General features: G+C 56.5%; 1 protein-coding gene across 2 annotated transcripts in view; it reads right to left on the bottom strand.

The window, feature by feature from the left end:
• The window catches only part of PDE2A (phosphodiesterase 2A), a 361,885-nt gene that overhangs the window by 63,970 nt on the left and 273,860 nt on the right, over nt 1-24,055 (bottom strand). For both annotated transcript variants that reach the window (XM_073333785.1, XM_073333795.1), the window contains 3 exons: nt 12,236-12,345; nt 11,476-11,531; nt 4,942-5,001 (listed from right to left, as the gene is read on the bottom strand). In XM_073333785.1, coding sequence (XP_073189886.1) covers nt 4,942-5,001; nt 11,476-11,531; nt 12,236-12,345 — 226 coding nt within the window. The remainder of the gene's footprint in view (nt 1-4,941; nt 5,002-11,475; nt 11,532-12,235; nt 12,346-24,055) is intronic.

Below are 24,055 nucleotides of genomic sequence, written 5' to 3'. Positions count from 1 at the left end.
GAACAGCTGATCTGCAGCAGGCGCTGGGTGGGAGGGGGAGAGCTGATCAGCCAGGCTGCCGGTGGGTGCTGAGCCCCCGCTGGTTCTTTTCCATGGGTGCTCCAGCCTCAGGGCACCCATAGAGTCGGCACCTATGGACTTAGGAGCTTTGCAGGTTGCAGTCTTGTGTCGGACTGCATTCGCCTCCACAGGCTGGGAGACAGCTGGTGCCTCATACGGTGACATAGCCCTGTGGGTGGCGCTTTCTACCCGTTGGGCGGTTTCTCTGGTTTTCTCCAAGGCGAGGCGTTTTATCATGAGGAGTCGTTCAGGATCCTTGGAACTGGTCTTCTCCCTGACGGTCTGACCCCTGGTCGTTTCCTCTGAGCAAGTGGCAAATTCACAGGTTGCTCTTGACTCAGGTGAGGCGGCTACACAGAGGTCGGTGGCCTTGTGAGGCATCCGTACACGGGAATAGGACCTGCGATGCTCAGCAACAACACTGAGTCGAGGATTAAAATGATCCTCCAGGGCTCAGCGAGCCGCACTGTATGGAGTCGCATCTTGCGGGAAGTCAGTACCAGGAGGGAGATGCTTGAAGATTGGCTGTGGCAATGCGGCAGTGTGGAGGGTAGGAAGAAGTTACAATAGGAAGCACATAGTTACAGGAGTTAGGCCTCCGTTGTGCCCAGGGGTGCAGGGGATCTCCTGGGTTAGGCATGAGGAACGGTGGAGGTGGAATTTGCATCATGGTAATAAGCGTGGAAACAAGCTGGAGATGGCTGGTGAATTGAGCAAGATTGGGGGAGAAGAATCAGCTGGTAAGAAACGCTGACTGGCCCTGAACAGCTACTCTCACGGTGCAGCTGGGTACTCAGAACTGCAGAGGAATTTGCCGGCTGGGAAAAAGGAGCCCAGTGAAGAAACAGGCACCGGCCCTTTGAGTTTCTCTTCTCAGCCAACCGATGGTGCAGAAAACAGCAGACAGACACACACTGGGGCGCTGTCAGCAGCTAGCTTGATACAGCACGGGCCCTGCCCGGGAGAGCTCACGAGCTAAACAGACAAAGGCAGGCTCATTATTCCCATTCTAGCAGAGGGGGAGCAGGGGCCCAGAGATTTGCCCAACAGAGGAGGAAATGTGGGTTCTATTCCTTGCTCTGATATGGACACGCTGTGGGACCTTGGGCAAGTCACTTAGCCTCCCTGTGCCTCAGTTCCCCCTCTGTACAAAGCGGCTCACTGCCCTGCCCCCGAGGAGAGTGCATTAAAGATTGAGGGGAGGGCTCAGATGACATGTAACGGAGCAGTTCCCTGTCGATGCAGCAGAGGGCAGCAGTGCACAGAGACACCAGATCTAGCCAAACTCCCCGTTCCGGCTAGCTCTGTTCAGTCCTGCGCTGCACACGGTGTGTACTGAATCTTGCCGGGTCTCTCCAGCACTCACTCAGCGGCTTTAATTGCCCGGACAAGACCGTATTGATTTTCCTATTATCCTGGTTCCCCGGGGATTGGCTGGGGCTTTGGCTCCTGAACGAATGGAGCTGCTTTTCTCCCACTAGCCCGAGAGCTGGCCGCGGCACGGCGGGCAAACAGCTGGTGATGTGCGGCGTTCAGAGTCCCACTCTGGGGAAGTCTTGCCGAGAGCTGGCTTTTCTCTGGTGCTCGGCCCCGGCTCCTCGATCGTGGGGAAACCTCCGTCAGAAAGAAGGCTGGAGAAACCTGGTGTCTCCCTACACGCCGTGTCGCCACCCACCGCGGCCACTAGGAACTGCGCAGGGGCCGAGCTCAGCCCATGCCACTCCCAGTGCCCATGCCCGTGCCACCCGGCTGGAGGGCAGTCACTGCCCGCAGCCAAGCCGGCTGCAAAGGGCTCCAGCTTTCTTCATAAAACTTCACCATCAGTTTAGCTCTGCAGGCTCCAAAAAGAGCCCTTTGTCCTTTATTCCAGAACGTGTGTGACCATGTTAATTTCACCGTTGTTTGTTCTCAGCCCATTTTCCGGTCCCCCCCCTCACTTCCTTCCCCTTTGTCCCTTTTGACACTGACAATAGAGGGGAAGGGGGCAGGAAAACAAAAATTGTTTTGGTTTTCAGGTTTCGTCAGAAATAATTGGGGAAAAGATCAAAAACCGGCCTGGTCAGCAGAAGGGAGGCTTTAAAAATCCCCGGCCCTTCATCTCTCTGTGCTTTCGGGGACACTAATGTCTCCTTCCTCTCACTCTTTGGTGCCCGTGTGTGTTTTAAGCTGCAAGCTGCATGGGGCAGGGCCCATCTCTCACTCTGTCTGTGCAAAACCTAGCACGAGCTGACCCGATCGCAGCTGGGGCCTCTACTAACTTACTGACCCGATGCCGCTGAAGTGCTAGGAGGGCGTAGAGAAGGGCAAGAGACTGTTATAAAGAATATATCTTCCATATACACGGGACCTTCTGTCCTGCGGGTTCTAAAGCCTTCGACAAATTTGCAGCTTATCCATCCCAGGGCAGGCGTTGCTCCTCGTTCTGCACTGAAGTGGTGAAACCACGTAGGAGCTTCTAGTGGCTCCCCTTTTCTATTCCCGAGGCAGCGTCCCCTCCCTTCCCAGCGGTGAGCCATGCTACAGGGAAGTTTCGGCAGAGGCCAGGTAGGGTTGGAGACTCACTCGGCAGAGCCCGTCTGGGCTAGTGCAGCAGGATAGTATTAGCCTAACAAAATCAGGGGCAAAGGTCCCACTGACGTCAGCGCGTTTTGGATCAGGCCCGTCTCGTCACTGTGACGTCAGCAGGTGGGCGCAATAACTGGCTCCTGGCCATTCCCCAGCTGCCGTCTGTCTGGTCCACTCAGTGACTCAGAAAACCCTGCGGCTCCAGGCTTCCCCTTTGCATGTCAATTCATATGTCCCGGGCAGCTGGGTCCCTTTCCTGGCGTGAGGCGAACCCCGACAGGTTGGGGTGGCTGGCAGTGCGGCTGGGGAACAGGGCTCTGTGAGACGCAGCCAGGCCTCGTCCGCCTGCCACGCTAGCGCCTGGGAGAGCCACAGGAGCAAACTCCGAGTCAAGCCTTCACCGCGGAGATGGGCGCTGAGCCAGGGAGCTGGACGCCCCCAGGGCTCCTAGATTCCAGAGCCAGAAGGGACCTGTGGGATCTTGCCTAAGACAGGCCAGAGAACCGCCCCCAATAATTCCCAGAGCAGACCTAGAGAATCATCCCGTCTTGATTTAAACATGGCCAGGGATGGAGAGTCCACCGCGCCCCTTGGTAAGTCGTCATGGGGGTTCTCCATCACTGACAAATGGTTCAGAATGGGGGGGGCCAATCATGCTCACTCTGGACCTGGCTTTGCTGCTGTGACCAGCAGGGGGCAGCACCACTATCAGGCAGAGGAAGGAGCGAAGAGCTCCCTGCCAAGCCGTCTAGCGTCTAGCGGGTGAAATTTCCAGGCCAACCCCAGCGGCACCCCGCCATGGCTTGGCTATTTCTCATTCCCACCGCGGATGACACTCATTCTGGTCACAGCAAAGGGAGGCCTTCTAACCCAGGGGTAGCAAATGGAAAGGGAGGCCCCCTCCTGCAGACAGACACCAGCTAATGTGTGTATGCACCGATCCTACCCCAGCAGGTCCCCACTCCCACCAATGCAGATCCCCTTCGCACACCTGCTCATAGAAATCCCTTGCACACCCAGAACACACCTCCCCTACACACATGTGGAGATCTCCTACACACACACAGATCCCCTGCGCCCACACACAGACACACACAGATCCCCTGCACACGCACACAGATCCCCGGCAGATGTGCACACACACAGAGATCCCCTGCACACACCCGCACGCTGTCACGGAGTCCCCGGGCGATGCTCTGGACCTGCTCCCTACGACGCCAGGCAGGACTCTGGGGAAGTCTCCTGTCTGTGAGCAGCCTGTCTGCAGGACACACAGGTCACACGGCTTCCACCTTCCTGGGTCTGACCTCGGAGCATTCAGCATCCTCTGCCCCTCCGTGCGCTTCCCACAGCCAGTCCACCCAGGTGGGGCTCCTGGGGAAGCCAGAGGGTCCTGCCCCCCAACTTTGCAGTCAGACAGGACTCTCAGCCAGCCAGTAAAATAGAGGTTTATTAGACGACAGGAACATGGTCTGAAACAGAGCTTGCAGGTGCAGAGAACAGGACCCTCAGCTGGGTCCATTTTGGGGGGCAGTGAGCCAGACAACCACATCTGCCCTTCACTCCATGTCCCAGCCAGCCCCAAACTGAAACTCCCTCCAGCCCCCCCTCCTCTGGGCTTTGTCCCTTTCCCAGGCCAGGAGGTCACCTGATTCCTTTGTTTTCCAACCCTTTAGCTCTCACCTTGCAGGGGGGAAGGGCCCAGGCCATCAGTTGCCAGGAAACAGGGTGTCGGCCATTCTCTGTGTCCAGACCCCTGCACACACCTGCCCTCTAGGACTCTGCAATGATCATACCCCCTTATCCCACCACCTAGATACTTAAGAACTGCACAGGGGAAACTGAGGCACCCCCACACGATTCAGAGGAACCGTTAAGAACAGTCTCGCTTCGTCACACACGCGCACACACACAGATCCCCTGTAGAAGCACACACACAATCCCCCGCACACACACACACACGGATCCCCTGCACACGCGTTCACACACACAGTTCCCCTGCACACTATGGGGGAAGGGTCACTGAGTCTCTTTATCCCCCAACCTGCCATCACCCCCTACAGCCTCCCCCAGGGCAAGCCGCCAGGCCATTCCCCCTCTGGCACCTAGGGTAAGGACTGAGCGCCAACATAGGAGTCCCCTTTGGCTGACGCTGAGGCAGGCTGCCCCAGGGAGCTGGGCAGCGGGGGCCCTGGGCAGGAGTGTGACTGAGCTCCTGGGCACCCTGGCTGACAGAGATGGCTTGTAGCCCCATCCAGCGGGGGCACCGCCAGGTGCTGGGGGAGGCGCAGGCCAGGGAGCCCCGGCGTTACTCACATGCTTCTCCAGCGCCCGCAGGTTCTGCTCGTCCGACTCGCTCAGCCGCCCACAGTGCACCTGGTGGGGCAAGGCAAGACAGTGAGGGCCCGGGCACCCCCGCCAACCCCGGTCTCCCCGCCCCCAGCGCTGGGGATGGTTCTCACGGCTGACCAGCAGCCCCCCGTCTTTCCAGTCCTCCTCCCGCCCCCCGATCTGCTGAGGCCTGTGGCAACCTAGCTCTGCCAGTCCCGTGCCACGCAGCCGTCAGGGAATACCTGCACGGGGCAAACAAACAGGCAACAAGAAAGCCACAGAAATGGACGGGCAGACCTGCGTCCCCTGCTGGCAGGCACAGTGCGCCCATCAGCTGCCTCCTGGCTGGGGGAGTGGGCTCTGGGAACTCAGGGTGGGCCGCGGGGCAAGCAGGGGCAGAGACAACGGGCCTCCCGTGAAGCCCTGGTGAAATCAACATGCCTTTTGCCAGGCACTTCCAAGGAGCCAGGGCTTTGCCCCAGGCCACGGCAATCCCAGGGCCAGAGTCTCAGCGGGCGTAAAGCGGAGCAGCCTGGCTGATGTCCCAGGAGCGCCCTGGCGCGCACCACCCGACCAGCTGGCCCTTTCCCAGAGCACCATCCCGCCCAGAGCGCAGCCGACTCTCCCGCCAGAGCCCTGCTCTGCGGGCTGCCCTCGGCCTCTCTCACACCCTTAGCATCCCCGTGCCGCAGGTCCAGCAGGGACACCAGATAACTCACCTGTGCCTCTAGCTCGGCCCTGTTGCCGGCGGGCCACGGGAGAGCAGGGAGCACCGGAGACATCACCCTGTTCTCCGGAGAGCCGTGAGCCCACTTCCAAACACCCCTGAACCATGGGGCCATCTCTAGCCTCCAGCTAGTAGCCTGCAGCCACCTGGATAAGCGCTGGCTGCTCAAACCAACTGTACTTACGGCATTTGCCCACAGCTAGCGGCCGTCAGACTGGGAACGGTCCAGCCAGCCAGGCTGCTGTCAGCCAGACTACACCGAGCAAATTAAAAAGCCACCTCCAGGCCGGTCCTTTAAGGTGGGACATTAATGAGCATTGATAACAGCACTGACAAGGCTAGCTTGCGCCTTCCCAGCTCCTTCTGCACACAGGTCTCAAAGGCCTTTATGGACACCAATGCGTTAAGCCTCCCAACCGGCCCAGGAGGTAGGTCAGTGTTTCTATCCTCACCCGACAGTTGGGGAAACTGAGGCAGGGAGCAGGGAAGCGGCTGCCCTCAGTCTCTCCGGGCGTCAGTGACAGAGCGGGGAATGGCGTCCAGGAGTCCTGAATTTAGCAAGCCTGACTCTCAGCCCAGTGCCACATTGCAGTCGCTCTGAAGAAGGGTTTTTCTCTGGGAACCAACGGCTATATTGACACCCAGGCTGTCTCAATCAACCCCAGGGCCTTGTTTGACTCTCACTCACACAGGTGGGAATCGGGAGGAACTCCAAGGAAATCCATGGAGTTTGCAGCTGCAAAGCCGGCACCACTGGCCGCAGGCCCCGGCCCATAGCGCTGTAATAGCTGGTCTCACTGCGCTGACTTCAGACGTCCAGCAACGCCAGCAGCAGTGCAGATGGGCTCAGGCTTCATCAGCCACGGCCGGAAGTGTCACTTTGCCCAGCCAGGCAGCTGGGCCGAGACTAGCTCTCCGTCCACGCTGGCTTGTCCAGACTGTGCTGGATTAGGACAGCGGATGGCGCAGCCAGGGGGTGAGCTTGAACCGCTCCGCCTGCCATTTCCAGCTCCTATTTCCAATCCCTAGGGGGCGACAGCCAGCAGAGCAGCTGCACAACAAGAGAGCAACACTTCCTTGGGCAAAAGCAGTCCTGGAGCTTGACCCAAAGGGGTCGCTTTCCTTTGATCCCAATGGGCTCTGGATCAGCAGCTGGAGCCTGCAGATGAAGTGGTAATTTCTGTAACATTTTTATGATGCCTATGCGTGCCTCAGTTTCCCTCCTGTAGTTTGCATTACTGCCCAGTGGAGGCAAAAGGGTTAAGTCTGCCCTTGGGGCAGAGCAGGGGACAGGAGGTACGTGCCTGGCCTCGCTGTAGCAGCGACTGGGTCGTGCAAGAGCTGGCTGGGACCTATTCAGAGCAGCCCCCTCGCCATGCAGGAGAGCTGAAGCCAGTCTCCATGTGGCCGCCCATTACGGAAGAGCGGGTCCCCTTGGGTGAGAGCTCTTGTGGTGAGGTTGATTCGCACCCGCTCAGGACCCACCCCTGCCCTGCGGGAAAGGCTGCGGGTGGTGGTGTGGTCGGACCCTGGTGTTATTCAATGGACTCCACCCTCGGGCGCAGGTGGGCTGCTGGAGGCACCTGCGTTACGCAAAGGCACCAGGATGGGCCTAGACGCTGGGTCTCATAACGCCTCCCTGCCGCTAACTCACCAGTGTTCGGAGAGCACTTGGGATCTGTGGGGAAATGGCGCTGGAGAAAGGCAGCACTTGGGGACTAACTGATCAGCAAAAACCTTTCCAAAGCAACTCAGATTCCCTTGCCCCCAAGGCCAGAAAAACAAACGGAGAGCCCCGCCGGGCGACAGTCAGCGAGGCGCTGCTTGGCTCCAGCACCTCAGGGCCAGGATCCTGCTCTGACCTAGAAAGGGGGTTTGCCTACCGGCTCAGAGCTCCCCGTGCCGGCCGCTGCAGCCGGGCCAAGACGTAAATTCACCCCAATACATGACGGGTGGCGGAGCATGGATGTGTGGGTGTGTTTGTGTGCGTGGCGAGATCACAAGAGTGCAGTGTGTGCGTCAACAGTTTTGCACCATGTGTCTCTTGTGATCACGTATTCCCTGGCTCCCGGGAAGAACTGCTCGGGTTCATGAGCTCTCTTCCTCCAATTCACAGCAGCGGCTCTCAGCCACCCACCAGCTGCCCCACTTCGCCGCACATCACTCACCCTAGGTACCCGGGAAATGACGATCACCGGCACACCTGAAAAGAGATGCCAGGTGCACTGCCAGAGAGACAGAGAGGAGATAGCTTCCACTCCTGCCTGCCCTGCAGCGTGCCCGGGGCAGCCAGCCGCAGTCCTCAGCTCTCAAGTCCCCAGACTCAGAGGGATTTGGGGGTCAGTGCTCCCTTTGCAGCTGGAACCCATCTGTGGGCCAAGCTGTGCGTATTGGAACAGGTACCCCAGTGTGTTGCTGCACGTGTGCGTTAGAACAGGTACCCCTGTGTATGTCTGTCTGTGTACCACCGTCTGTCTGCCACGCACGTGTGTGTGACAGAACGTAGGCATGTGCGTGGCAGACAGACGGGGTCACACACAGAGAGGCTGTGGGTATTTTCTTTGCTTCTCGATTCCAATCCCCTGTCCCGCTCTTTCAGATTGGTGTGTGTGTCACTCCTAGCTCGTTACGGTCTCTAATTAATTAGTGCTTTGCTCTTAGCAACTGCTTGGAGGCTGACAACATCGACAAGTTGGGCCAAAACGGCATCCAAGAACGGCACAGAGAGGCTCCTTACACTTCGTTGTTCCAAGGAGCTGAACGGGTGCCAGGCGCTTTCCATGGGAAGCAGCGAGGGCTTCGCTTCCCCGCTCGGCTCCGAGAAATCAGGCAACACCAGCGAGTGAATGGGCTCTTTGCTCTCCTAAATCAGTCATTAGCTAACGGAATCACCTGCTCTCAGGGGGGGCTTGCTGCCACTGGGAAGTGGCATGAGTGAATTAGAGCGAGAGCTGTTCGAGAGGAGACGCAGCGTGAGAGTCGTCGGATTGGCAGATCTTCCCACGGAGCTTCCCTCCCCTGGAGTCTCCGGAAGGGTGCTGGACACAGTGGGGGAAAGCCACTGACCAAATATCCCAGGCCGAGCTCTGACTCCGAGGTGGAAGAAGAGCTGAAGACTCATTGGCGTCTGTGTCCCTGTTGCAGGGCTGGGCACCAGCATGAAGCCCTTAGACAGCCTTTTAAGTGTGTCTCCATTAGGGTTTTACATCAGATCAGCTGAGTGAAACTGGCTCAGCTCTTTTAGCCCAGGGCAGGCCGCCGAGTGCAGTGACTGTATTTCCATAGTGCCTGTGGGGTGAATGGAGCTGGACAGACCAGGGACATGACCCAGGACCTGCCCCTGGGAGCCGAAATTGGATGGAGCCCCGTGGAGCTGCACCTGCAGCCTCTTTGGGGCTAGATCTGAACTCTGCCACTTGGGAGGTGGGGACAGGAAGGAGGGAGAAGGGGGCTGAAGATGGACAGAGGGGAAGGGATTTACATATGCGAAAGGGCGCAAGTGTGCCATGCAGAGATGGCTTTGTGCAATGGGCATAGGGCGGCCCAGGACCTCCCAGGTCCCCTGCTACTGCAGGCAGCCCTGTCGTATAATGCTGGTCTGAAATCTATAGAACTCTGTCTTAAAACTCGCCTGTGCCCGACCATCATCCCAGGAACGGACTCTGCGAACTGGGATCAGCCCCCAGGTAGGCCCTCTCCAGCCTGTCTCAGCCATTTGTCTCTTTTCGACACTCTGGCGACGCTTGTCTTGCGTGTCATGCCAGCAAAGTCCCCCTGAACTGAACAGCCTGGATCGTGTGTGGGAAAGGGCATATGCGTACGTCACATAGGTGGGCCCACGTGTTTGCCTCGGGCCTGTGAAAAACCCGCGGGAGCCTATCATCGCTGGGAGTGGGCCCGCCTCGCACATCTGCTACGTGCACGGAGGGAGAGAGAGTGAACACGTCACATCTGTGCGAGCCCCCGGCACGTACGTGAACACACGTGTACGTGAACAGCGGTGGGGCTCTCCTGCCAGGGCTGGGAGTGCTCCCCAGCGATGGGGCCAACGTGTGAGTTTGTGAAAGGTCAGTGCTCATTAATCATCTTAATTCCTTTTTAATAAGCACTGGAGACAATCTCTTGCTGCTCGTCTTCCTCCTTAATCCACTTAAACCATCCTCTCTCCCTGCTCCTTGGGCTGATTAGCAGAAGCCGTGCTCCCCAATGGCGTCAGAGCCTTTCCAGGGCCAGGCCCAGGAGGTATGTCCCGAGAGGCAGACAGGGCTCTTTGTTAACCTTGCATTTCATCTCGCTGCTCCCTTCCCCTGCGCCTCTGACTGGGAGGAATCCACTTCAACGCAAGCGTTCAGAAGAGCTCGCTCCTGCCAGGCTCCCGGCCCCCGCCGGGCCCATCGCAACAGCCTGCCTGGCACACGGCTAATTGCTATCACCCCAGGAGCCGCCGGTTGCCGTGCTCCCTCTACCAGCCAGCCAGCCCGCAGCTCCCTGCGCTACACTGTGCATGCTGACTGTACGGGAGCAGTTCACGGCGAACGGAGCGGCTTCCGATCCAGAACGGCCCTGCGGCCAGGCGGGACTCCACAGACATAAGCAGGAATCGAACCCCGGCCCTCTGTTCCAAATACACTCACCTCCCATTTCCAGCTGCAGTTTAGTGCCCGGTGCACCCCCCGAGGGGGCAGCGGAGACACGGGCATTAGCCAGTACCTGGCTCCGTGGCCCCGTGGGGAGTGGAGCAGGTAGGGGCCCATGCTGAGTGCTCCCTGCTGAGGACGGGGGTCCAGCGATAGCTGATGGGCTTAGCTTTACCTTGACTCATCTCAGCAAGGGGCAGTGCATTGACGCTGACTGCTCCTAACCCAGCAGGGGGCTGATCTCTCCGGTCACGGCCAGGCACCGGTGTGGCCCCGGGGTTCCATTTCACAGAAGAAAAATGCCTGGCCCCCTCCACAGTTCTACCCCTTCGCCCGCAGGGGGAGCCAGGGAGCAGCACATGCCGCTGGGGGCCTGGGAGCAAGGCGCCCTCAGTTCTCCGCCTTCACCTATAGAGGGAGCCAGTGAGCTTCCGTTCCCGAGTCCACTAGGCCTGGGTTTCCACCGGGCCACCCCGGGCTGGTCACTGCTAAAGTTAACGGGGAGCAGCGGCAGCCATGAAGGATGCTCCGGGCAGCCCAGAGATGGGTGGGAAGCCAGGAGCAGCCATCCACCCCATGTACCCCTCAGGAATCAACGCTTTGTATGGCCAGACTTGTGAGATCTGCCCCTCAGCCGGTGGCACCCATGTGAGGACACAGCTGTGGCAGGGGGGCAATCCTGGGCACCCATGTATGGAGGCTGCCCTTGCCCTGCCACCCCTAGGGCCCCGCGGTGGGCACATCCCATGCACCGATCAGATCCAAGCCCTTTCTGCAGCTGACAGCCACAAGGAGAAGTGCCTGTCAGTCCCCTGCAGGGACAGGCCCAGGGCCCGGGGCAGCAAAACACCCTCCCTTTCCGCCTGAGCTAAAGCCCAGGGAGCACGTGGCGTGGCCACGGTCGCCGGGCTGAGAGAAGCCAGCGTATTGGTGCTGTGTGGGGCTAAGCAGATGCTGCATTCCACTGCGTAGGTTCCTGCGTCGTATGGGGGGCCGGTCGGGGGCTGTGGGACCTGTCTCGAAGGGCTGTGCAATCCTTCAGCACAGACACCTCTGTATACAAAGGCTGGACCCAGGCTATGTCTTGGCTGCCCAGTTCCTCTGACCTGCCCCCTTCCAGCTTTCTCCCCTTCACACTAGCTCCCATTCACTTACCAGGATGACAGCGACCACCTCCCCCGAGTCCTTGTCCACCAGCGGGTTTATCAACACTGCAAAGCAAGACAGCAAAGTCAGCCCAGTGCGGAGGAGATTCAAAACTAGGGTGATAATAGGGGAAGCAGGATGGGGGCACATGCTGGCATTTGCAGACTTTGTGATGTCTGGTGAGATACCACAGATGGGTAGCTATCCATCCATCCACCTCATGTACGCTCCTTTCCATCCATCCATCCATGCCATGTAACTTCCACTCCATCCATTCATCCATCCATCCCATATACCCTGTTCACCATTCATCCAACCCATACACCCCATTATCTATCCATCCATCCCATGTACCCTGCTCTCCATTTCTCCATCCATTCATCCATCCCATGTACCCCCCTCCACCTATTCATCCAACCCATGTATCCCCCTCTCTATTCCTCCTTCCCTCCCTCCATCCATCCCATGTAGCCCCCCTCATCCATCCCACATCCATCCCTGCATCCACCCCATGTTCCCCTCTCTCCATCCATCCATCCCCGCATCCACCCCACGTTCCCTCCTCTCTATCCATTGACCTATCCCATGTGCTTCGTGGTCTGTCTCTCCCTCGTACCCCACGGCAGAGCTGTTGATCGATCTCTCTGTGCCCTGCACGTATCACTGCAGTAACTGAGCACTAGTCCATCAGAAACGCAGAGGATGAGTCACGAGGACTCCTGCTCCCCCACCTCCACCCCCACGTTGTCCCACCCCGGCCTCTTCCTACCTTGCTTATCAGGAGGCAAAGGTGCCGCCAGGCTGCCCATCGGTTTGCCCTGGAGCTCCGACTGGGGCAGCCCATTGCATCCCACCTGCTTCTGCTTGAGGACGGCATCTCTGGAAGCACAAGAGCAGAAGACACAGCTCTGAGCCAGCCCGGGCACAGATGGCGCTCCAAGGAGAGCTGCTGGAGAATCAGGCGCAGGCTCCCCTAGCCACCAGGGATGGGATGGAGACAGCCTGCCCCGGCCTGGGAGACAGGCACTCTGACTGCCACCCCTGGCAGTGCCAGAGTGCTCAGAGCCTGCACCTGACCCGCCGGGAACCAGGGCCGAGCGGGGTGAGTGGGTGGCACTCCACATAGGCCAATGGCACTTGTTTCTCTGGCTGGAATTGGGCTAACAAGTTTAGTCTCAGACACGAGCACTAGAGACAGGGCTAAATGCATCACCAAGGCTGAACCTTGCCCTGCTTGGGGCTGGAATTCATCCACAAACCCAGATTTGAATTTCGACAGTGGAAAAAGCAGGGGGCCCGAACCCCAACCAACGAGCACTTGAATCAACTGATTGTATCCAATATTCCTGTACTGTCACAGTGGATAGAGTTCAGAGTAACAGCTGTGTTAGTCTGTATTCGCAAAAAGAAAAGAAAAGGAGTACTTGTGGCACCTTAGAGACTAACCAATTTATTAGAGCATAAGCTTTCGTGAGCTACAGCTCACTTCCTCAGATGCATATCGTGGAAACTGCAGCAGGCTTTATATATACACAGAGAATATGAAACAATACCTCCTCCCACCCCACTGTCCTGCTGGTAATAGCTTATCTAAAGTGATCATCAGGTGGGCCATTTCCAGCACAAATCCAGGTTTTCTCACCCTCCACCCCCCCACACAAATTCACTCTCCTGCTGGTGATAGCCCATCCAAAGTGACAACTCTTTACACAATGTGCATGACAATCAAGTTGGGCTATTTCCTGCACAAATCCAGGTTTTCTCACATCCCCCCCACCCCCATACACACACAAACTCACTCTCCTGCTGGAATAGCTCATCCAAACTGACCACTCTTCAAGTTTAAATCCAAGTTAAACCAGAACATCTGGGGGGGGGGGGGGTAGGAAAAAACAAGAGGAAACAGGCTACCTTGCATAATGACTTAGCCACTCCCAGTCTCTATTTAAGCCTAAATTAATAGTATCCAATTTGCAAATGAATTCCAATTCAGCAGTTTCTCGCTGGAGTCTGGATTTGAAGTTTTTTTGTTGTAAGATAGCGACCTTCATGTCTGTGATTGCGTGACCAGAGAGATTGAAGTGTTCTCCGACTGGTTTATGAATGTTATCATTCTTGACATCTGATTTGTGTCCATTTATTCTTTTACGTAGAGACTGTCCAGTTTGACCAATGTACATGGCAGAGGGGCATTGCTGGCACATGATGGCATAGATCACATTGGTGGATGTGCAGGTGAACGAGCCTCTGATAGTGTGGCTGATGTGATATAGTGAGGGCTTTTCTGGAAGCTGGTGACACGCTGGTGATCCGTCTCACTGTGAAATGTCTGTATTAACCCTACATTGATATTATGCTTTAAAGTCTGTGACCAACCAAAGGGAGACAGGAGGACAGGCAGATCTGTCCCCAGGTCTCCAGCTTAAATTAAGCAGTGTGGAATCAAAACACTGGAAGCTCCATTTACATACGAATCGGCAGGGGGCCATAGGAAGTCTCCAGGAAGCAAACAACAGCAGGAAACCTTCCTGGCTCTTGATATAGAGACTTTGGGGTCACATAAGTGGGCAAAAAGACATTTGCATTATCCCTCTCCTGCGGGAACACAAATAAAGCAGCATTTTGAGGCAGAAAGGATGGATCCTGGCTGGAAAAGCCAGTCATGCTGGAGACGGCGCTGGAAGCTGGGAAACCGTCCTGACCAAGAACTCGAGCTGATTACATTGGGGTTTTAGTCTTAGAAGCCGGCTTTTCTTTGCTTGTAACCCTTCCTGTTGTCACTCCTTGTACTTGGCATCACCTAACCCAGAGACTTTCTGTTTAATAAACGTGTTTCACTTTTACTATAACCCCACTCCTGCTGAGAAAGAAGAGTGTTTGTCAAACAGCAGTTAAATTAATCAATGGCGGTGCCGTGACTCCTAAAGGAGCAACAAATGTAAGATCATCTGCGAACGCAGAATGACAGAGGCTGTGCATTGCAGAGAGACATCTCTGAGCAGCTCAGGCTGGAGTTCCCTGAATGTCTCTGCTCGGCGCGGTTAAGGCAGGTAACGTCTCTGTCACGCTGTCTGGAGCGGCTCGCGACCGGGAGTGCCAACCTCAGGGCAGACTGTCAGAACACAGGGCAGACACCCCTAACCGGCCCTGTGTTCTGTAATTAGATTTCACCAAGCCAGTAACAAATGTGAACTCCTGGGTCACTCTACCAGGCTTACCATGGAGTCACAGCCCGTCCCCTTACACTCTTCAGTCTATCTGGCCATCCAGACAAACTGGACTTTGTGACAGGTTTCAGAGTAACAGCCGTATTAGTCTGTATTCGCAAAAAGAAAAGGAGGACTTGTGGCACCTTAGAGACTAACCAATTTATTTGAGCATGAGCTTTCGTGAGCTACGGCTCACTTCATCGGATGCATAAGTAATGGCAAAGTTCTTGGTTCAGGCTTGTAGCAGTGACAGAATAAACTGCAGGTTCAAATCAAGTCTCTGGAGTCCATTCACAGCTGGGATGGGTCATCAGTCCTTTCTTCAATCCTGCTTCTTACCTCTAGAGGAACTTTGCTAAATACTGAAGCATTGAAGAAAGGACTGATGACCCATCCCAGCTGTGGATGGACTCCAGAGACTTGATTTGAACCTGCAGTTTATTCTGTCACTGCTACAAGCCTGAACCAAGAACTTTGCCATTACTTATGCATCCGATGAAGCTTATGCTCAAATAAATTGGTTAGTCGCTAAGGTGCCAGAAGTACTCCTTTTCTCTTTGGACTTTGTGATGCACAAAAATCACACCACCTCAAGTTTCTCCCAGCCTCAAGAGACCAGTCACTTACCCCAGATCAATCAGTACTCCAGATCTTACACCATAGACAACACTAGCAGGAAAATAAACCTATAGTAAATTAACTAAAGATTTATTAAATTAACTAAATTAAATTAACTGAAGATTTATTAGCTAAGAAAAAAGATTGAAAATTATTGAGAGGTTAAGGCAGGGAAACAAGTGAGCCACAGCTTGTAATTCCAAATGGTGGCAGTGATGTAATAAACTGCCAGTTCCCCAAAGTCTTTTCAGGGTACCTGGATGGTCTCTGGGGATCTCTGCTTTGCATCTGGTACCTTTCCTTGTAAGAGTCCAGACAGACCAGAGAGGAAGGCTCTTTCTTTGAATCCATTCTTATATCTTCTTCTGAGAGAAGGCAAGCTGACCGTCTCTCTACCCACTGGGCTTTTCCTTCGATTGACGGGGAGTGAGGAAGGCACTTAATTTTTTGACCTCCAACATCACACATAATGGCCACTTGCTTTGAAATCAGCATTTGCTGTTAAAGTCCTTAAGTCTGTCATTAGCATTTCCCAAGATGTCTTGGAAGGGTTGTTTAGTCACAGGGTACACGCAACGTGAATGTTCGGTATTGCATTCTAACAGGAACAGAGACGTGAAAACAGCACAAATAACGTCCCATTCGTTTTCATGAAGTTCACACACCCCATACACCATTATACAGCTCGCTGGTACTTTGACGTATACTAACACACAACTGAATCAACCCGAATACGCTCTAGCATGGCCTGGTCTGCCAGTGCCGCAGTCTGGACCAGTTTGCTGAGGAGGAAGACAGGCTGGCATGGCAGGGAGCTGACCCACAGTCATATCTCCAGCGAAGCTCCCTCGTGCTGAGGCAGAGAGGTAACACCGGGGCCTGCAGCGTGTTACAATCCCCAAACGCCAGGCTGTCGGAGAGCCAGATCCAAGTCCTGCAGCCTGGCCTCAGCTCTCGGCGGGTCACAGAACCGTAGACTCTGACCCACCCGCGCAGCAGGATCCTAGGACCAGGGTCCAGAGCGCTTGCTGACCCGAGTCAGACTGATTTGTGTGTGGACAGAAAAGGGGCTGGGGCTCAAACCGGAGTGACAGCCCAGGCTCAGAGTGCAGTGTACAGTACAATTCTACAGCGGCACTCCGGGCTCTTCCAGGATGAACCACTCCATCAATACAGGATCATGAGCTATTTTCAGTCTGTGCCCTGCCTGTCCCAGTCTTGTCCACTTTAAAGCCCGGCTCATCTAAACTGGTTTGGAGGAGCGTATGTGACCATGTTCATGTGGCCAAACCCTCATCCCTGGAGCAAGAGTGAATGTCTGTGCTAGGTCAAAATCCTGTTCCAGATTTACACCCTGGTCCCCAAGGGGTTTCCAGGAGCAATTTCCTCATTAATTACATAGAGAGAAATGTCAGGTTTCAGAGTAACAGCCGTGTTAGTCTGTATTCGCAAAAAGAAAAGGAGGACTTGTGGCACCTTAGAGACTAACCAATTTATTTGAGCATGAGCTTTCGTGATGCATCCGATGAAGTGAGTTGTAGCTCACGAAAGCTCATGCTCAAATAAATTGGTTAGTCTCTAAGGTGCCACAAGTCCTCCTTTTCTTTTTATAGAGAGAAATGTAGTCAGCAGTCCTCTAGCAATGGGCATCTCCTTTGTTCTGGAATCTGACAACCTCTCTCTCCTGGTTGTGAAGATAGAGTCTTTGGCATGAAATGAACTACAATGATTTATTTCTTTTACCATAGAAAAGAAAAACCCATATGCTCGTCTAAGGGGTGACCTGCCCACCTGAAATCCCCCTGGGCTGTAGGACATTTTTGCCTGCAGTTTGTCTGTACGAAGGAGACTGCATCTCTGATCCTTGCGTGCCCCAGGTCAAAGGCAACCACGGTATTGATACGATACGTACGAACCAGCAGGGCAAGGAAATTCTTTTAGCATGCAGTAATTCATCCTTCCCACTAGGGGCAGCACATGCTTGAGTCACCTTTGGGAGGAATGTGGTGAGGGAGGGTGCCCCCTGCAGGCCAGGAGGGCTAGAAAGTTAGCAGCTGAGCGTCCCAGGGGTGGCTCTTACAGCTGTGCTATTTAAAGGGCTACCGGCCGCCGGCAGTACCGTCCACCTGCAGGAGTGCTGATGACATGATCCATGTCTGAATGGGCCTGTCTGCATTAGCCGCCCCTGAGATCCATCACCCCCAGTGCTTACCGGCCCGGAGACAGAGATCGCGGCTTTCCCCGCTGACCGATGCCTGTCTGCGGCTACTGTCTATGCAGGCAGCTGCTGCACTGGTGAAGGACGCTGGATTGGCAGCCGGGAGGAGAAGGATGTGCTCTGGTTCCCTCCTGGGCAGGAGAAGCCCCAGGACAAGCGTGGCTGATACCCACCCTCCGCCAGCCTGTCCAGCGCCGACTGGGAGGGACCAGCTCAGTATTTCAGTCCCTGGAGCCCAGTCACTGGCCAGACCTCCGCTGGGAGTGGCCACCAGGAGCTCCAGTTAACTCCCATTTTGCTGCCGCTTTGGCTGGTGGGAACACCCGGGTCCCAAGGGGGGTAGCACCAACTTGTGTCACGTAGGCCCCCGGCCAGCCATCGGGCGGAAATGGGTAAAATACGCTGTGCTGCGATCCCAGCGAGGGGCCACAGAGCCCCGCTGCCTTTCACTGGTGGAAACTTTTTCATCAAAAATGTTTGCCCAGGGAAAATGGCTCCTCGGCCACCGGGGCCATCTCACGCCCCCCATGAAGAACCGGAAACGGAAAACTAAAAAAAAAAAAAAAAGTTAAATATTTGGTTTCCCAAAACTGAAAATGCGCTTTTAAAAGGCGGGTTTGTTTGTTTGTTGTTGGGGTTTGTTGGGTTTTTTTTTTTTTTGCGGGGGAGGGATTGGCTTTTTAAAGGAATTTTTTCAGGATTTTCCACAAAAAGAGAATTGGGGTTTTTCAGACTTTGCTCTTGAGTCTTTCTCAGGAAAGGCTGGGGGCGGGGGGGAATCCTGTGAGTCACACTGAGCAATAGTTTGAAGAGCCCATTGGGGAGATGTCACGGACTGTGGGGGAGTCCAGGCCCTGCACCCCTCTTCCAGGGATTCACTGAGACTCTCAGCCAGCCAGTAAAACAGAAGGTTTATTGGACAACAGGAACACAGTCCAAAACAGAGCTTGTGGGTACACCCAGGACCCCTCAGTCACGTCCTTCTGGGGGAGCAGGGAGCTTAGACCCCAGCCCTGGGGTTCCCTGTGTTCCTCCATCCAGCACCAAACTGAAACTAAACCCCCCCATCAGGCTCCCTCCTGCAGCCTGTCTTCACATTCCTGGGCAGAGGTGTCACCTCCCCCTCCTGGCTCAGGTGACAGGCTCTCAGGGCACATTCCCAGGTCAACATTTCCCCCTCCCTGCTGCGTCACATCCTCACAGGAGAATGTGGGGGCTGTGTTGGTATCTTTAGTGGCTTGTTTTAAAATCCTTCTGAAGGTGGCTCTGGGAATCCTTGCTGCCGAGAAGGAACTGGGAATTGGTTCTGCTGCGCTTGATGAGAGCCAGCGGGGAGGGGAAGTAGGGGTTGTCTCCCTTGTACGCATGTCTGCTGCTGGGCACACCCCACAGGTGACTGTGTATGGATGCAGACCTCTGGGTCGGACTCCTTGTGATTGTCTGTGTGTACGTGACTCTGTGTGCCTGTCTGTGGGGTCGTGTGAGGGTGCGGGTGTGTCTGGGTCTTTGTATAGGAGTGTGATTGTGTGTAAAATGCAGGGTCTACACACTGTGTAAGTCTGGCCCCTAGAAGGGGAACTGGTCAGACCTAGGGGACAGTCCAGGAAGTTCACATAGGGACTGGAACGTCCCTCCAAGTCCGGGCTTCCGATTTGCCTCTAGTGCCCTGGCCCCAGCTGGCAGACAGCCCCCTTCCTCATGCCCCATGTGGGCCAGGCTCCCACTCCCTGGGCTGGGGGAGCGGTGTACGGGCAGGCACCTCCTCAGCGCCCGGCAGCAGGACTCCATCCCAGCCCTGACATTTCCACTCCCGCTGTGCCATCTCCGGGTAGTCCGTCCACACCGCAGCAGACACAGGCATTTGCAAATGTCACCAGTGCCCTCAAATTAAGCTCCTCTGAGCTCCAGCGTCTGGTTGCTGTGTCGCTCCCTGGCAGCCGCGTGGGGCCCCCGGGAAGCAGCCTCAGCTCTGTTTGGACGGGCTTGCCCCCGCAGAACCTGGCCCTGAGCTCCACGCCCGGTGGAAAGCGCCTCTGGCAGGGCCCATGGCTGCGCAGCACCTGGTGGAGGAGAGGCGCAGCAGGGAAGGGGTTAATATGCTCCTGTCCACCCACCTGGCTTTGCACCATCTCTGGCTGGAGCAGTGACTGAAATCTCCAGCTGGGCCATGCTCAGTGCAGTCTGGATCTAGCAGGAACCTGGCTTTGAGCCCCTTCTCCTTCCCTGCAGTCCAGGCCCTAAACTCCAGCTCTTCCTCCATCTGTCCAGGAATAAGTGACTGGCACCAGACCATGGCTGCAGGATTAACTCCCCCCCGCCCCCCACCAGCCATCATGATACCCAAGTCTGGGCCTTGGACAGGCTTTTGCATCATGGCCTCTGCACGTCCCTGGGGCACGGAGCCACTGAGCCTCCTGCCCAAGCTGCTAAGAATAGGAGGAACGTATGCACCATGCGCACAGCTGGGTGGGGACAGGAGCATGGGACTGCCCGGAGGTGGCGCCATTGGGGTGTGGATGCGATTGCGTGTGTGATCTCCACGACACAGGGGTGACTCCGGAGTAACCCCAACTGAAATCAGCGGAGTTACTCCACCCACCTGAAGGGTATTAAGGTCACTTGCCACGTTCTGTTAAAGTCTCTGGTTTTGGTTGCTTCTGACGTTGCCACACGCACACCACTTGGGCTGAAATGTTCCACGCCAGGGGTCTGCCTCAGGCGGAACCTGGGTGGGAAATTTCAGCCAAAACAGCTCCACCAGCCCCGAGAAAAAGACATTGTTTTTGCCCTTGTTAAAAAAAAAAAACCCACACACCGGCTGCCTTTTTTTTGGCTCTGACCCACAGGCACTGGGGTCCAAGCCCTGGCATTTTGCAGTGTGGACGCAGCTCAAGCTGCAGACCCGAGTCAGAAGGTCTGTGCCGTGCAGCGTGGACTCGCTAGCATGGCCGTGAGACCCGGCTCCAGCCATTGTAAGCCCAGGTATACAAGCCAGTGTGGACGCTCAAGGATGGCTTGGAAACCCCTACAGACCTGGGTTCCCAACGCACCGACCCTCTAGCACAGCCAGCACCCTGCTCTCCGCTGCAGGGTCTAGGGGCTGCTGAAATACAAATGCAATTTATCACAATAATCCACCTCCCGTCAGCTTGACAAGCTGCCGTTTATCGCACCCTAATTGCCAGCTCCAGCTTTCGACGTGGCCAATCAAGCCCCCGGGCAGTTGCAGCACCGGGCAGCGCCTGGGTCCCGACTCCTCGTGTGTGACAAGCGTGCAGCCATCCAAAGCGTCAGACTGATCCCCCAGATCGGCCCCCAACTGTTGTGGTGCAAATGCATTTCAATAATCGGATAAGAGGGCGGAGTCTGGGGGGGCGGAGTCTGGGGGGCGGAGTCTGGGGGGGCGCAGATGGCTGAAAAATCAAAGGCGGGGCCTGGGTTTTGTAAGTTCCCATCTGAGTTTTCAAAATCAGAATAATAATTTACATGAGGTTGTTTTCTTAAATGACTGAGCCAAATTCTGCCGGCAGCTGAGCGAGCTCTGCACCAGACCCCTGGGCTGGAGACATGCGTACCTGTAACCCTACACAGAAAGCTGGGTGCAGAACCCACGGCCTTCTGCTCTGCAAGCCCAAGTGTCGCCCCACTGAGCTGAGAGCACTCCCAGCTGGTGCAGCCAAAGGGAGACTTTTATTCTGTCTGGGCCCAGCCACGCTTTGATTTCATTCCTTTGCCTTTTAAAACGACGAGCTGGGGCCATCTCTCTCGACACCCGTCCCGCAGCACGCGTGGCACGAGATTGTCTGGGTGCGTCCGGCCAGGGGAGTGCGTCTGTGCTCAGTGGGACTGTGAGGAGGTGTGGACCGGCGGGGTGGGCGTGGGCTGTGGATTGGCAGAGGTGCTGGGTGGGTGTTGGTAGGACGGCTCCCCGATCACCCCCCCGTCTTTCCGCCAGCCCTCCCCTTCCCACGGCCCAGATGCTGGCGCGTGGGCTGATGGCTGGCACCTGGCCAGAGGGCATCTCGGCATCGCTGCTCATGGGACGTCTCCCTGCAGCAAGCCGCTGTCGCCAGCCCCTTCTGGCCCCCCCAGCGGCTTCGTGCATGGCCGCCTTTCCAGCCCTGGGCTGTGAGCAGGGAGGGGAGGCCCGCGGGAGCGTTCCGGGGGCACCTCCCTGTTTGCATAGCAGGGGAGAGGCCGCCCCTCAAGGCCGTCTGCTAGTGCCAAGGGGTGGGACGGGCCCCCCTCCAGCGACTGGAGACATACGGACGTGGCTATCATCACACTTCGATCCCCCTGCAGACTTCCCTGGCTCATGCAGCTGATACCACCTGTGGCTACCGGGGTCCCTGGTTCAGATCCCCACGCAACCTCCACTCTCTGATCTCTGCCCTCTGATCCCCCATGTTTGGGGCAGAAACTGAACGAGACGGGAGGCGCAATTTGTGCCCAGCGAATGGCAGATGCCCGCAAACCCTGACTCCAACAGGCAGCCAGGGGTGCAGAGAACGGCCTCACCCGCAGGGGGCTCCCCTGGGCTTCGCAGAGCTGAGTGTTGTTCATGGCACACACAGCTGTCCTGAGATCGAGGGGAGCCATGTCTCTCCAGCTGCTTCACGATGGTTTTTAGTAGGAAAGGGCGTTTCCACCCTCTCTCTCCAGCCTGGCTCTGTCCCCACGCCACCCCTAAGGCCTGTTATCTTCCAGGTCAGCAGGAGATGGTCACACCATGGGGCGTAGGACACACAGCCAGGCGGATCAGATAGTAGTAGGGCAGGGCTACAACCCCATTGCCCAGAGGGGAACTGAGGCACAGAGGACATAAGAACACAATGTGACATTATGCCCCATATCCTTCCTAGAAATATGTTTATGATGTGAATATGGCATAACTAAGATGTATCTTATGCCAGATTGGTCATGTGAGATATCATTGGAAAGGTTATGATTTGCTGACTATGATTATCTTATTTGTATGCATGTATCATTTCTGTATCTGACATTAGGAATATGAACTATGTAACAATTACAACTGTCTTTGCACCCAGGGAACGCTCACCAGACAGAAGGCAATCAGCCTGGAATGGGCCATTAGGAAGGACAATAGGACTTTGAAGATACTAATCTCCAAGCTTCCTGGGATGTTGCCTTGACACTGAAGGATCATGTAATCATGTCACCTGGTAGTGGACACCATCTTGGACTGCTGGTATTTTTCCACAAGGAGGGAGTGGGGATCATACCGGGAAACAAAGGATTCCCGCCAGATGTAAATCCTATTTAAGGCTGCGGAGTGAGTTAATCTTCATTCGTTCTTCACTGAATCCCCACCCAGGATGACTGCTGGAGACATCGAAGAAACAAAGACAAAAGGGAAGGGGTGGGGTGGGGAGTATCGAACCAGGGCTGGGAATGGTGTCTGGACCGTGAAGGTTATACCGGGAGTTCTAAGCTGCAAGGAAGAGCTGTCTGTCCACAAAGAAATTCTGCAATCTGCTTAAAAGAACAGTTAGGGTGAGAAATTACTCCTTGTAGCCATTTCCTTTAGTGTATAAAGTTTAGTTTGTGTGTTTGTTTCATTTGCTTGGTAATCTGCTTTAATCTGTTTGCTTTCCCTTATAATTCCCCTCCAGCACCGCCTCCTCTCCTCTCCTCAGCCCCCCCAGCACCGCCTCCTCTCCTCCCCTCCGCCCCCCCAGCACCGCCTCCTCTCCTCCCTTCCGCCCCCCCAGCACCGCCTCCTCTCCTCCCCTCCGCCCCCCCAGCACCGCCTCCTCTCCTCTCCTCCGCCCCCCCAGCACCGCCTCCTCTCCTCTCCTCCGCCCCCCCAGCACCGCCTCCTCTCCTCTCCTCAGCCCCCCCAGCACCGCCTCCTCTGCTCCCCTCCGCCCCCCCAGGACCGCCTCCTCTCCTCTCCTCAGCCCCCCAGCACCGCCTCCTCTCCTCCCCTCCGCCCCCCCAACACCGCCTCCTCTGCTCTCCTCCCCCCCCAGCACCGCCTCCTCTGCTCTCCTCCGCCCCCCAGCACCGCCTCCTCTGCTCTCCTCCGCCCCCCCAGCACCGCCTCCTCTCCTCTCCTCCGCCCCCCAGCACCGCCTCCTCTCCTCCCCTCCGCCCCCCCAGCACCGCCTCCTCTGCTCTCCTCCACCCCCCCAGGACCGCCTCCTCTCCTCTCCTCCGCCCCCCCAGCACCGCCTCCTCTCCTCTCCTCCGCCCCCCCAGCACCGCCTCCTCTCCTCTCCTCCGCCCCCCCAGCACCGCCCCCTCTCCTCTCCTCCGCCCCCCCAGCACCGCCTCCTCTCCTCCCCTCCAGCACCGCCTCCTCTCCTCTCCTCCGCCCCCCCAGCACCGCCTCCTCTGCTCTCCTCCGCCCCCCCAGCACCGCCACCTCTCCTCCCCTCCAGCACCGCCTCCTCTCCTCTCCTCTGCCGCCCCAACACCGCCTCCTCTCCTCTCCTCCACCCCTCCAGCACCGCCTCCTCTCCTCTCCTCCGCCCCCCTCAGCACCGCCTCCTCTCCTCCCCTCCAGCACCGCCTCCTCTCC

Source organism: Lepidochelys kempii, chromosome 1 (genome assembly GCF_965140265.1).
Source record: "Lepidochelys kempii isolate rLepKem1 chromosome 1, rLepKem1.hap2, whole genome shotgun sequence".
Lineage (NCBI taxonomy): Eukaryota > Metazoa > Chordata > Testudines > Cheloniidae > Lepidochelys > Lepidochelys kempii.
This window is presented reverse-complemented; position numbering and strand designations above follow the sequence as displayed.